General features: G+C 29.5%; 1 protein-coding gene across 1 annotated transcript; it reads right to left on the reverse strand.

The window, feature by feature from the left end:
* Window positions 1-13,728: 13,728 nt before the first annotated feature.
* On the reverse strand, window positions 13,729-14,893 carry LOC105797736 (uncharacterized). Its single transcript, XM_052633199.1, has 3 exons — window positions 14,772-14,893; window positions 14,529-14,654; window positions 13,729-14,234 (listed from the first exon to the last, which is right to left on the reverse strand). The coding sequence occupies exons 1-3, from the start codon at window positions 14,831-14,833 to the stop codon at window positions 13,952-13,954; spliced, it is 471 nt and encodes a 156-aa protein (XP_052489159.1). The 5' UTR covers window positions 14,834-14,893; the 3' UTR covers window positions 13,729-13,951.
* Window positions 14,894-15,455: the final 562 nt, after the last annotated feature.

The following is a 15,455-nucleotide window of genomic DNA, read 5'->3' on the forward strand; positions in this document are numbered from 1 at the left end:
AAGATCTCGATCTATCCTTAGATTTACTACAAGGGTTTCGTTCTTATGTTCTTCCACGATTATCATCGGTATTTTGTTCTTATTTCTTACGAACAACGGGACCCTCTCCCTGAGAGCCAGATCTAACCACAAGATGCTTCATCCTGTCATACGGGATTATGGAAGCATAGACTTCATCAACTGTGAGAGATTTGTGGCTATACAAAATTATATCTCTAAAGGTTGAATAAGACGAGGGCAATGAACAAAGTAGAATTAGCCCTAAATCTTTTTTATCATGCTGAACCTCCATGGCCTCTAGGTTTGAGAGAATTTCTTTAAACACAGTTAAGTTTTCATGCACAGACGCATTCTTCCAATCAATGAGCATAAAGACATTGCTTCATATGCAACTTGCTAGTTAGGGTTTTCAACATACATAGCTACTCAAGTTTCTTCCATAATGTAGCGGCGGTCTTCTCCTTCAACATGTTCTGTTGAATTTCATTTGACAAATGCAGCTGTAATTGCATTAAAGACTTTCGATCTTTACGTCTCTTCTCTTCATCCATCAATGTCGAAAGCATCTTACCTAACTCTAGCAGGGTATACTCCAAATCCATCCGCGTAAGAACTGTCCGCACCTTTACATGCCACAACACAAATCTGGTGTTGTGATCCAACAGCGGAATATCATACTTCATTGTTGCCATTATCGTGATCGAGACAAGCAACCCGAAAAGCTTTTTATACCAGTTTGTAAAATTTGAACGTCTACAATGACAATATAGAACGATTGCAAAGAAAAAAAAAAGAAAAATAAGAATACATAGATTTTACGTGAAAACCCTTTCAGGAAAAACCATGGGTAGAGAAAAAGAAAATTCACTAATATCGAATTCGAATGATACAAGAGGAGTTTAGACTACATCTATTTATAGGTTGAAAAACCTTATTCTAATAGTGTAAAATAAAAGAAGTATAGTTCTATATGGATTTTACTTTTATTTTATTTTACCACTGTATTTTATTTTAATAAGGATTCAAGTCAATCAACTCTAACACTATTCATGTTTATTCATATAATAAATCTCTTGTTTCTTATACTATTTTCATATTAATAACTTAAATTCATTATTTTCCTAAACATCTTAGCATAAGAAAAATAAGAGTATCCAATGGTACTTACCTTAATGGAAGTTCCACAACATTTATCCAAGCTTCCACAAGTTCAAATCCATCATCAATCAATCTCGAAAACCCCATTCTCATCATTCAACATTTTCCATACACCAAAAATATATCAAAACATTAACATATAATCTTTTCATGTTTTCTTAAAGCAATCCATAACAAAAATAAAACTTGAAAATGTGTAGGAAGCCTTTTCTTACCTTATTAAAGCTTTCTCCTTCTATCTTCATTTTCTCACACAAAAACCCATGAAACCCTATGCTAAAAATTGAGAGATTGATGTTGGAAATGGGTTTAAGAGGTTGTTTTCTAAGAGTTTTTAACAAAATCTAAAGTTCAATTGTTGGATCTTTAAGAAATTTGAAGAGAAGGGTGAAGAAAATGAAGAAAAGAATAGAGAAGCCACGAGAGAATGAGTGGGACAGCAACAAGGGAAAAGGTTGAATGGGGTTCTTTCTCATCTTTTCTTTCCCTTTAAAAATACACCAAATGGTCCTCTAAGCCCACATGTTAATTTTCATGTCCCAGCCCCTGAATTGAAACCTATATACTTATATCATTATCCAAATAGTCCATAAAAAAATTAATTATCAAATATATCATCTAAATAATATTTCCATAATAAAATACTAGAGAAAAGACCAATTACCCTTTTATGGAAAAATTACCATTTTACTCATTTTCTACTATTTGCTTGATTTCTTCTCAATAATGGAAATTCTCAATCCCAAACCTCATAATTTACTTGCAAAATTTAATGAGTCTACAAATTATTATAATTGCATCTTTGCTCTTTCCATGGAATATGTTAATTGCATCTTTGCTCTTTCCTTAATGAAATTGGGAAATTTACAATTGAGTCTTTGTACTTTCCAATCTTTCAAAATTAGTCCTAAAAGTGATTTTCATCACGATAATACATATTCAACTTATAATTATGTCAATTTGTCACTAATAACTCACTTTTCCCATTTGATTAAATTTGTACTCTAGTCATTGAACTTTTCATTTTGTGATTTAATCATTTCATCACATTTTCACCTCCAAAATTCTTTTCATTAAATCTCATATCCATAATCATTTTATCTTCATGAAAATTATTTTGTTTGCAAAATTTTCCAATTTTCTCAATAATTTACTATATCTACTATCGAATAATGCCACGTGTCAAACTAGAAATTTGGGATGTTACAATTATATACTTAATTCCATGAAATATTTTATAAATGACTATGCATGAAATCAAATAGTAGAAATTTTAAATCAGTATGTTTGATTGGTTGTTATCTGTATGTGATTTGGAATATTTTTTTAAGTTGTGTATACAAATTTGTGATAAATTAGTGTGAATAAGTAACATTAATTTTTAAGGCTATGAATAAGCTCGGATGGTGGATATATGTATAAATTTTGATATAAAATATGAAAATGAATTTCAAAAGTTGAAATTGTGTCCAATAATAGTAAATTAAGTGCCTGAATATTATGAAAAGTTCATAACTAATCCCAAGCAAAGAATGTCACATTTTCGAGTCAATCACTTCACCAAAGTTCAAATTATTCATTCACGCCCCACTCACCATTCAAGCCTATTTTAGGTTATTTAAATGTTCTTGTACCATTTCTAAACTTTCCATTTGACCTGGTTTTGAATGGAGGTCATCAGGGGTCCTTTTCAAAGCAAAACAAGAAAATTTCCAGTCACAGTCTGTATGTCTTGAGACAAGAACCTACATGTCTCAAGATGTTACTCTAGTATTGTAGCAATTTTGGTTTGAAATTTGCTTGTCTAGAGACAAAATGTCTCCAGACAAAAGTGCATATGTCTCAAGACATGGCCTTGGGAATGTAGTATTTTAGATTAGAAATTGACTTTTCTCGAGACTTTGGCTCTTATGTCTCGAGACCTAGAACAAGGGATCCTCAATTCAAAGTTGTAAACATTTCTGAAACAACATCTAAACATCCTTATTTCATTTCATAAATTCTCGACCACTTTCCAATCTTAAAATTTTAGTAAAAGGTCAATCTAATCTTCAAAATTTCATTTTAACTTCTGTTACATATCAGTATTTCCATCTCTTGGATTAATTTCTGATCATTAGAACTCTTCTATTATTTTTCCCTCCTCTCCATTCCACACCTTATATGTACATGTATGTATATATATACATGAAAATATTTGGCTTTTAGTATAGCCCACATATATGTAATATTAATTATTTTTATAATATTTAATGATTTTTCAAAATCGAATAGGGAACCCAAATCATTTTGACCTTATCTCACTAAAATTAATATATCTCATAATCTACAATTCCATTATTTACATCATTTCTTATGTACAAAACTAGACTCAATAGGATTTAATTTCATATTTTGTTCATCCTTTAACTTGATTTCTATAATTTTTGTGAATTTTCAAAGTTAAGCTCTGTTGTTATCCATAAATTGTTTCAGTAAAAATATTTGTTTTCCATGGTTCTTTGCACTAACTTTCATTTAAACATACATAATCATTATACTTTTGATTATGATTCAATTTGATCATTTAGATTTATATGTTTATAACATATTCATTTCTTTAGCTTAATACTTCTCATAATACAAATCATATTTCTCTTTCACTTGAAAACTTGGTGTTTCTACATACCATACTTCATCAAATACTTTCTATCTCTATTATTTTAATTAAAATAAACACATCATACATTTCTCTCATAACATATTTAACTCAACTCATTGGAATACAATTAAAGTTAATATGAAAACTTACCTCTTTTGACAAGAATTTCTTCTCTTTGCTTCTCTTCCATTTCTTTCTCAACTTCATCATTATCCTTCTCTTTTTTTCTAGTCTTCTTCACTTTCATCTAATAATTTTTTGCTTCTAAATTGTTGATCATACTCTTTAGAATTTCTACTTCATTTTTACTCTTGGGTGCATTTGGAAATTCTCAAGAATTTGGGGTGGAATAGAGGAATGGCATGACTAAGGACCTAACTGTAACAAAATAAAAACTTCCTCTTTATATATATATAGGCTAACGTAAGAAGCATGAAAAGAAGAGAGAATTCTCTATATTTTTCATTAATTTAATTAATTAAAATATTAAAATATAATACAATATATCTTATAATAATAAAATATTCCACCAATCACATTTCAACACCAAATACTCATCAATTATCATCATGATCTTTCATGATAATTATCTTAATTGAGAAATAACCATTTTACCTTTGTAATATCTCAACACTTACTTTTATGCCATTTCTCATTTTGATAAAATTGCAATTTAATCCCTCTTATTTTTCTACTTATTCAATAATTTTTGTATTTATATTCTTTCCTCATAATTTTAAATATTTACACTAAAGACACAATACTTTTCATATTTTTACAGTTTAGTCCATTCCTTAATTTAATACATCATGTTATACTTCTTGATTCAAATTTTTTGGTATCCTATGATTTTCACTTTCTTTGATATTATACCTTATTTCACTAAGAATCTATCGTATGCAATTTATGACTAAGGAGATTTTGGAGATGTTACCATGGGCATATGGGCACAAGAAATTGGGGTACAAGAATTTATTTTATTTTTATAGTTATTTTTTTATGATTTATTTATTATAAAATATTTTACTAAGTTTGATTAAGATTAATTTTATTAAGTAGATAAATACTTAGAAGAGTTGAATTAAGGGTGAAACTCCTTTCTGCAATCATCATTAAGGACAACAATTAAGGGGATTTTTTAGTTTCTTTCTTTTTTGTGGTTGAGGTTGGTGGAGTTCTCCACCACAGTTTCAATTTCCAATCTTTATTATTTTTATTGTTGATTTTTTTATGGGTAGTTAAGATGGATAAATTCAATGTTAAGATTTGGGAGCTCCGAAACTGTGCTTCACTCTTCATCTTCGGATGATGAGAAAGAATCGTAATATCATTTTGTTTGATGCTTGGAGCAATATAGCATTGTTAAAATAATTCAACCCATAATTATTGTTTTATTTTGTCGAAGAATAAATGGGTGTGATTCGATTGGATGATGTTAAGGGACGTCAAGGAAGTTACTGAGACTTTTTCTTGTTCATAAACTTGCTTAACCATTAAATTGTAATGGTTTATCTCAAAGTTATTTGTTTTGCAAGAGTTAGTGATCGGACTATTTCCACTACACAAGAATTGGAGGTTTGAACCTATTTTATGATCTTTGTAACTAAATGATCATCGAGTAGAGTGAAATCTATTAGTTCAGAACCAAAAATGAAGTAGTGTCCGATGTTAGAGTTATCAACCTATTAACTAATTTATTTTTCTTTTGAAATTTCCATATTCTATTTTATTTCGATTTTTATTATTAAGCCTCATTATACTTTATTTATTTTGTTTGCAAAAACTTCCGTAGTCCATCAATGAATTTAAAGTCCAATCGAGATCGTAAATCCTGGCCAAGATTAGGTGTTCATAAATCTAATATTTTTACATTTATGACATTAGTTGAAATTATTTTAGCTATTATTAATAGTTAATATATCCAAAATTTATTATATTAAAATACTAAAATAAAAATATTTTGAATGCCAATTTAATAATATACTAGATAATAAATAATATTTTTTCCATTTAAAAGTTTATTCAAATTAGTACTTTTATAAATAGTTTTATTTTTTGCAATATTATAACTTATCAAATACGGATACATATATCTACTCTAAAAAAAACAACAACAACTTCCCTAAGTTATTAAAATTTTCTTTTATCTATAAAATATAACTATTATTAAAAATGATTATTTACTCTTTCTTTTTGAATATAATTATTTTAACAAATCTTATTATTTTAAAATATCTCATTTTTTCATCCGCACAGGTAATACATGATGAATATTTTTAGTATAACAGATTTATTATTAATATAAAATGATTAATAGAATCATAGTCTACTCTTAAAACAATCATTATTCAAAAACATATGTTTTTTAATATTATAAAATGATGAACTCTGATTTTGGCAACTCTTTATATAGTGGTAGTGACTTTTCAAAATAACTTTAGTATTTAGTGACTTTTTATTTTTATTTTTCTTCCCACCATATCATTTATGATCCTTTCTAATTATTTAATAACATTTCAGTAATTCTTTTCATGTCATTAATACATAATTTTGGTAATTTTTTATCTTGAACTCTGAACCCTAAACTCCGAACTCGAAACCCAAACTCTAAATTTTAAATCCCAAACTTCGAACACTGAACCTTGAACCCAAACCATGGGTTCAAGGTTCAACATGTGGGTTTGGGGTTCATGGTTCGAGATTTAGAGTTTAAAATTTAGGGTTTAGGGTTTCTGATTCAAGATTTGGGGTGTTAGATTCTGAGTTCGGGATTCAAGGTTCAGAGGTCAAGATAAAAAAGATTATCAAAATTATGTATCAATGACATGAGAAAATTGTTGAAATATCATTAAATAATTCGAAAGGAATTATGGATGATATGGTGAAAAAATCCATAAAATAATTTATCTATAATGCTACGTGTACATAATTATGACCTTTAACGGTGAAATGGCTTAAAATTTTACTTATTTATTTTATTTAAAGATATGTACGATTTCTTAATTATAATAATGAAATTAAAATTTTATTATTAGTATGTGAAATAATTATCTTATTTTTAAGCATTATAAATATAGTTTTGTTAATGTTTTAAATTAATTATCTTATAATCTTTGATAATAATGTTTTACAATCTTTTATGTAATTTCAGTATTATTGAATAGGTCAAATTATGTTCTAAGTCTTTGCACTCTTTATACATTTAGAATTTAGTTATTTATTTTGATTTTTAATAAATTAGTCCTTCTACATTTTAAATTTAAAATTCAAATTCAATTATTAATACCATTAATTTTTCTATTAAATTTGTCACTGTAATATTTTGAAATAATAAAAAAACTCATTTAATAGCTATATAACAAAAAAACAAATTATTATAACCAACCTGAATTTAACAAAAAAAATTAATGATATTAATAATTAACTCATTTTAAAATAAAAAAAATAAAAAAGAGAATTAAATTTGAAATACACAATTATTTATACAAGTACTGTTAATAAATTTTGATAATGCATCATGCTCAAAAATGTGTTTTGACACGTGTACATTTTCAACCTTGAATGGTTGATTGAGGATCCATTTCCCCTATACCTGAACAGAGCAGGGGAGATGAGAGGCTGTATGTTGTTACTTTTATTGAAGCAAACATAATTCTATATGGGGAGGGGACCATTTCTTTTTCCATATTATTTCTACTTGTTTCTGTGTTTTGGGTGTTTGCCATTTTGTCCTATGCCTCGTTCTTTGGTTATTTTATTAGTTATGTTATTTTTTAACAATATAAATAAATAAAATTTTTAATAAAAATGACAAGTTTATTCTTTAATCTAACATATAGTGACAAATTTTTTCTTTTTTTGAATAAAATGAATAAAATACAATCTAACTCCTAATACAACGACCTCCATTATACTTACTTTTACCTAAAACAGGTTGAAAGTGATATCTTCACATTTCAAAAAAACAAGTTATGTTTACATTAGGCTTAAAATGAACTAAATTTCAACAAGCCAACTTATGTTCTTTTTAAAAAAATTTAAACTTATTCTTGTTTAATTCTTATTTTTAAGAATTTTAAATTTGAATTTATGTTGATTTATTTAAAATATAAGTTTATATTCTATAATTTAAGTTAATAAAACAATTGAATATGTTCATAAATAAATTTAATATCTTATTTTCAAATATAAATAAACAAATATTAATATTAATAAGTAAAATAATTTATAATAATACTATTAATTATATAATAATTAAACAATAAATGAATTATTAAACTAGCTTTGATTAATCATAGACATATTTATTCTTTATAAATATAAATAAACATTCGATTTATCTAATAGATAAACTATTATTTATATTTATTTAATTTGATAAATAATTATAAATGTAAAATGGAATTGTTTATAAATGGGTGATGAAAGGCACAAAGGCGAGTGAGGATGAGTCCAGGTTCTGTGTCCCTGAGGACCTGTCTCCTGATTACATGTTGAAAATGGTTTCATGATTGAGCAAAGCAGTTGTAGATTCAGGGCTACCACACTACACCTACCAATGGCATCGAGATTACCAACACCCCATTGAATTTCTCTACTCTCTACTTGTGGGGTTTAGGGACATGTTGGTTTTGATTTAAACTTGCCTTGGGCCTTAATGGGCCATTGCCCTATCATATTGGTAGCATCTATTGCTCTGCCCATCATAAAATTTCTACTCTTTTGCATGTTGAATGTATACATATTTTTTCTTTTATTTTTGGTATCTAATGTACATTCTTCTCCGATTTCTCCAACACTTCAACCATAACATCAACTTGAAAGTTCCCTAAAATCATAACTCTGAAATTTATATATAAATCTAATCATGGGTCAGGTCAGAATAACCTAAAATTTTAGGTCCATTTTTAGGTTTAGGCTTGGCCTGAAGAATGGGCCTAAAATTCTATCAAACTTGACTCAAATAAAAAATGCTAAACTCAAGCTCGATCTAGCCAGTCCGTATTAATTTTTTTAAAATTTTGTATATAAAAATTTAAATTGAAAAAATATAATATATCAAATACATTAAAAAACATTAAAATAAACGTTTCCGAACAAATTGAAAATATATTTAAAAGTCTTTATACTTAAATAACATTAAGAGAGTTACAACTTAACAAGCAAATGCCTCTAAAATAGTAGCAATATTAACAATAAAACAAGAGTTATATAATATCCAAACAATAACAACAAAAATAGTAACAATATAATAGCAAAATGACAGCAAAACAACAACAACAAAAAAGAAGTTTAGGTTGATTTAGGTCAGGTCGGGCTCAAGCCTGAGCCAAAAAAACCCTACCCGAGGCCTGACCCGTTTAAAAATGGGCCTTATTTTTTGTCGAAATCCATTTTCTGAGCCTATATTTTTATCCAAACTAGAGGTGCTAATTGGCCGAGTTTGCCCAAGCCTGACCCGAAATATGGGCTTAAAATTTTTCCTAAACCCGTCCATATTTGCAAAAGACTAACCCAAACTCATTTTAAGCCCACCATATTATTTTAAAAAAATATATTTATTTATTTTAGTTTAATATTTAATAATTTTTTACATTTTTTATTTATTGAAAATTTTTATATGGTCATTTTAACATTATTTTAATGTTTACATTAGAGTACATATTATTGAATATTTAGTATAAGTTTATTTTTTTTAAAGTATTCTAAATTATATATTATATAAAATAAACATAATATAAAGTATTATAAACTTAAAAATGGACCGGATCGATTTGGGCCAGGCTTGGGCCTTGAATGTTCAAGCCTGAGCCCAACCCATATTTTAAACGGGCCTAATTTTTTGCCCAAACACATTTTTTGGGCCTAATTTTTTGCCAAACCCTCTCAAATTTCAGATAGGCCTTTGGGCCTAGGCAGGTAGCCTAATCCATGAACAAGTCTAGTCCAAACCCTCTCACTTTTCAAACGAGCCTTCGTGCTTGGGCAGATGGCTTGACCCATGATCAAGTCTATTTGTCTATTTAATACATCAAAACACCTTCATATCTAAGTTCTTTTTTTCTTAAAAACAATTATGCCTCGTAATAGCATGAAAAAAAAAGCTTATTTATTACTTATGTATTATAATAGTTAGATATAAAATAAAAAATAGTTAGTTCAAATTTAAACTTGAAATTAGAAAGATGAGTAATAATTTTGAAAAAATAAGACTTCTTCTAGCTAAACAAAAATTTTCCTTTTCTTTATTAAAAATAAGTCATGAGAGTAACTAAATGTTACTAATTAAATTAATTTATTATTAATTCATATACATAAACATGCATAAAATACAGATGTGTAAATCATGTTACTAAAGGGATCCACTATTCTTTCAATGATTTCCTCTTTTTCTTTGCCTTTTTATAATTTTTCTTTAAAACATTTTCATCTCAACATTTTGTTAATACAAATTAGTGAGAAATTGCGAGTAATCACCTTAAACAATAAAAGCTATTGGAATTTTATAAATTTGATACGTCATCAGGCCAAGGCTTAACCCCCTCTGATTTGGTGAAATTGTTTTTAAACTCTTTAATATTTGTTTCGGCCTCTAATGTATAAAATTTCGAAACTCATCGATCGTCTATATTCATATGGGTACAAATCATATGAATATGCATGTCTTCACAGCTGTTACATTTCTTTTATATATGTTTGTTAAATATAAAACCTTTATTAGCCCTGCATACGTATGAACAAGTAATAAGGCAATTGTGACTGATAAGTCGGAGAAAAATGGCAAGACTTTCCTCTGCTTCATAAACTACCAAGGAGAGTTTGTTTGGCCCTGACAACATGCCTCCCTTGTTTGGGTACACCATCCACCACTTACTCCAGTCTGTACTTTCCATCCTAAACCAAAACACTTGTCCCCTTATCATGTGACTACTTTGGTGATGATTGGGGTGCTAACTTTTTTGGGTGAAAATAAAAAACGACTTGGATGAAAATATATGTTTAAATTTAAATTTTAACTAGTATATATTCCTTTTTTGTCTATAACCACATAATGACCGATCTCATAATTACAAATTTGATTCTCTTTAAAATAATGCTCATTTTACAGGGTTCCACCCTCCTCCAATCATGTTCAGCCGTCCACTTGGCCTCATCTTCAATTTGAAGCCGTACCTGGTGGTGCCAACTCCATTACTCCAACTTCTATTGAGCAACTGTCAAAAACTAGATTCCTCCATTCCTGGAGAGGTAGCCATGTCGGAGATCATCAAATACTTGCACTACTTCCGCTGATCCTGGGAATCTTCAATGGGTCCGTACGTAGCATGCATTTGTTAGGGTTAGCTGACCGTCCGGGTATAGAAATTTTACATTTCTTTCTGTCTTGCAAGCCATTCCTCATGTTTATGGTATGACATAGTGAAAGTCAAGTCTGCCGTAGTTAGGGAAGTGATCAACATGGGCGGCCGTGCTTCTTGGAGGACGGCGGCTCCTTTGAATGGAGGGAAAAGTAAAGCATTTATTGATTGGACAAAGGCATTCACTGCTCCAATTTGAAACTATGAAATTAAATATTAGTGATTCACAGGCAGCAGTTGAGACAACAATATCTATATTAAAGAAATATAAGCGTAGAACCAAAACTCAATTCTAAATCCACGTTGTCTAACAGATCATAGATTGATTTAAAGTAGAGGTAGTGATGCCCTTATCGGGATTACCCCATTTCAACTTTTTTTGTGATTGAGCCATTCCCAATCACCTTCCTCTTAACAACTTCAAATATAAAACATATAAGTTAACAAAACAGCTTATATTCCAAAAGCAAGAGTTGTATAATAATCCTGCTGTACAACTATATTATTAGTTTATTAAAGGCAACAGAGAATTGACCAACATCAACATGTCATGTTATGTTTTAGTATCAAATTGACCAATCTGTGTTTAAAAAGTTTGATACAGGGTGGACAATTGCCATGTTAATGCCATCCAGGTGTCCATTTTTCCTTTTATCCACGTCTATTGTTTGTGATTATAAATTTTCTTACAAAAAGTCCACCCCCACAAACTTTTTCATTTTCTTTTCACCATCTATTTTAAAATTTTTAATGATGTTTTATTATTTTAAAATTATATTTATTTTTATTTTTATAATAAAATGTGGGTAGTGTTTTTAAAATATTTTTTATGCTAATAGACACTACTTTATGTTTTATATTTATATGAAGTAGTGGATAAAGTTCTTTTCAAACATCCATTTGACACAGATTTAAGCGAAAATAAAATAACTTAATTAACAACATATTTTCTTTAAATAAAATAATTAACATTTTTTAAAGATGTATTTAGATTTTGCATAAAAAAACTCTTCACTTGGACTGTAATCCCTTTTAGAAAACTACTTCTACATTTTTATGTATATTGTCTTGTTATAATTTAAAATTAGTGGTAAAACTTCGTTTATAATTATTTTTATTAATTATAAATTTTAAGTTGTAATATCACATTTCTCATAAGTTCAAATTATAAATTAGATGTGGTATAAAATTATTTTAATATCGAAGTTTGTGATATTTAAATAAATTTTATTTTGTGAAAAATGTGCCATTAAATTCAAATACCATTGCTATTATTAAATCTGGAGTTGTAAAGCATATATAATGCGCAATGAGTTTATAAAGAAAATTTTAGGTCCACATGGCAAAAATAGATCATCTAACTCCACCTAGATATATTTATTTTACGTCTTGTATGGAACACATCCTAAGAAAAGATGGATTTAATTAATATGAGTTCTCACATGCAATATTTGTAAGATCAATCTTGCACTTAAAAAGAAGGAAAATATTTTGTTTTTAAGATGCCCAGAAAGATAACTACATATTCTATTGGTTGCATGTTAATCAGCAAAGATGAGTTGCTTGTAAGTTGGATAATGGAAGGTGTTGGAGAGGCAACTACCATGTGATGAAGTTGATGATTGTTTGGATTTTGGAAAGAAAAAGGGAGTTTGGACAGATAGGAAATTGGGACATCATTGTTTTTATTTATGCTCACTTCTTCAAATCAACTTCACATGAAAGTGGTCAGACCAAAAAGTTGAATAACTAGGAGAAGAAGAAGAAGAAGAAGAAGAAGAAGAAGAAGGGAGGCCGTCGTCTATGGATTCAGCTTCATTGTCACTTCACAGCCCCAATGAAAAAGGGAAAAAAAAAAGAGGGTTTGTTGGTTTGTCATAAATGGGCAGACAGACACAGTGGAGGAGAGACTTTATGAGTTTGTGTGTACTTTGGAGATATTTTATAGAGCTACATGTCAACAACAGTAGAAGCATGTAAAATATATATGTACAGCGAATGACTTAAATGAATGGCTCAGCCAATCTGTCCTCTCCTATACTCTACTTCAACCTCAATGTTAAAACATTTACCATGCTTTTTTATTTTCTTCTCGGAAGGTCGTGTTTGACATTTTTATAATATATAAAATGACCCATTTTGCAGGCAATTCTCATCTTGTCTTTTTCTTCTAAAAACTAATCATAGGAGGGCCTCGCAATTAAAGGCCTTGAATGAATCCATAAAAGTTTGCAGCTTTAGGTGCCATGAATTTTCTTTGATCTAAAAGACAAAACAAATTAAGTGCATTGAATTCTCCTTAAGAGATTCAACAAAGTGAAAGGAAATGGACGTGCTACTCCCCCACTCACCCTTTCGTGGTCACCAAACAAACCCTAGCGTCTACATAAATAATAGTCACCCTAAACTCCCCCATGCTTATCCAAACAAGGCTCATGTAATTTGTTATATTAGAGTGACTTATTGGGACATTTTTAATTAGGTGATATCCAACATTTTTCATGCAGGAAACCTGTTTCTAATTTTCCAAATCTAACACTAGGACAAACGGGGGAAGGAACAGAAAAAAGCTTAAAAACTTGTGCCACCGATCCAATTTGATAAAAAAAGTTGTACATTATTTTATTAACAATTTACAGGGAAAAAGTGAAACTGAAAACCATACTGTCAACAAAATGCATCCATAACCCTCAAAAGAAAACACACCTTATAAACATTTTGCTACTATCAACACACCAAAAAAGTTGGTTTTCTTTACTCATTCTTTTGGGGGTGGAAGAGAGGTTCTTTTTTCTCAACACATGACATCCTTGAGAAGCTTGTACCTGCGTGTGGTAGGCCTGGGAGAAGGAGTGCCGCTGCTCTTCCCTTTGTGATCACCACCACTACTCTCGTCTCGATCGTGTTGCTTGATCTTGTCACCCGAATACTCGGATCGGTTTACGATTATTCCACTTCCGTTTCCACCTGATGACTTCTTTAAAGAGCTTCCATGCCTTGAGTTTCTTTCTTCGCTTTGACACCAATCACACAGTTCAATTGGCTCTGCCAACTCGCTGTAATAGTTGCTGCAATACCTGCAAGGATAAACAAGTCGTTTCGAGCCATACAATAAGAGAAACTTAAAAGATTTTTCTTTTTTTTTTATATAAAAAAAATTGGGTATTGAAAAAGATGAAATATGGTTTATCTATAATAAGATGATGATAGCTTAGGATGTTGAGTTGGGGTTTTACGAAACCATGTTGGTTGGTGGTGCTTGGGGGAGATGTGGTGGGCATCCAGTTATCTACTCGGTAAGATAATTCAGTTAGGGGTAGCTTTCAAGCCCCGTGATGATGATGATGATGGAAAGAGAGAATAATACATACGAGTGTTGAAAGCGGTGGTGGCACTTGTTGCAGCGGAAGAGTTTGTCAGGAAAACCAACGTCGCCGCACATGCAGCAGACAGTTTGAAGATCCACCATTACTGAAGGAGGAGTTGAATTATATATGCTGAAAAACAAGAGAATAAGAAGAGGTAGAAGAAGATGACTTGAAAAAAAAAGAAAAAAGAAAAGAGCGCAAGAAAGGGGGGGGGGGAGGATGAAGATAACTACAAGAGAGCCATACTATATATCTATATAAAGAAAGAGGATGGTTTCAGAATTCAGAGTCGGTGTATGAAATCCCATACATTAATTTTTTAACCATTTATATACCAAAAAGAAATGGATTAATTTATATATCTTCATAGGTAGACCACAGGTTGCTTGCAGTCGTTTTCAGTTAGAGAGAGAGAGAGAGAGAAAGATGTGAACCTTAAAATTTATGTGCAAGAAAATGACATTTATGTCCTTTGGGGATTTCTTTTTACCTTTTCTTTCCCATCTTTTGTCTTCTTTCCTTTTATATTAATTAATTAATTAATTAAACTTTTTCTGGTTCTTGTTCCTTTGCCATTTACTGTTGGCAACTTATGAGCCCCTACGCTACCCCACGCTCCTCTCCTTCCCATTTATATTAAGAAACATGTTTGCCATCGCACTACATACCTCAAACTTCATTTCTTTATTTTTAAAACAAAATATTCATGATTATTTATAAGTAAGATTAAAGAATTGTCCAAATATCAAATACATAATTGATTTCAGTTGTAAACTTGGGTAATGTTTGATTCATAAAAAATACTTACAAAAAATGTTTTTATCCTTTTTTTTATTTGTTTTACTGAAAATATTAATTAATCAACATAAAGAAAACCTTTTTTTCTTTTTTCCTGAAATATGACTTCTTCTTTAAATAAGCGTGAGTTAT

Source organism: Gossypium raimondii, chromosome 7 (assembly GCF_025698545.1).
Source record: "Gossypium raimondii isolate GPD5lz chromosome 7, ASM2569854v1, whole genome shotgun sequence".
Taxonomy (NCBI): Eukaryota; Viridiplantae; Streptophyta; class Magnoliopsida; order Malvales; family Malvaceae; genus Gossypium; species Gossypium raimondii.

What these genes read in the sequence shown, in the direction of transcription:
- LOC105797736 (XM_052633199.1), bottom strand. Translation starts at nt 14,833, where the DNA reads ATGGGATTTCATACACCGACTCTGAATTCTGAAACCATCCTCTTTCTT. An exon ending in TTTCTTTATATAGATATATA is followed by an intron (nt 14,655 to 14,771) that starts GTATGGCTCTCT and finishes CTTGTTTTTCAG; the next exon opens with CATATATAATTCAACTCCTC. An exon ending in CACCACCGCTTTCAACACTC is followed by an intron (nt 14,235 to 14,528) that starts GTATGTATTATT and finishes TTATCCTTGCAG; the next exon opens with GTATTGCAGCAACTATTACA.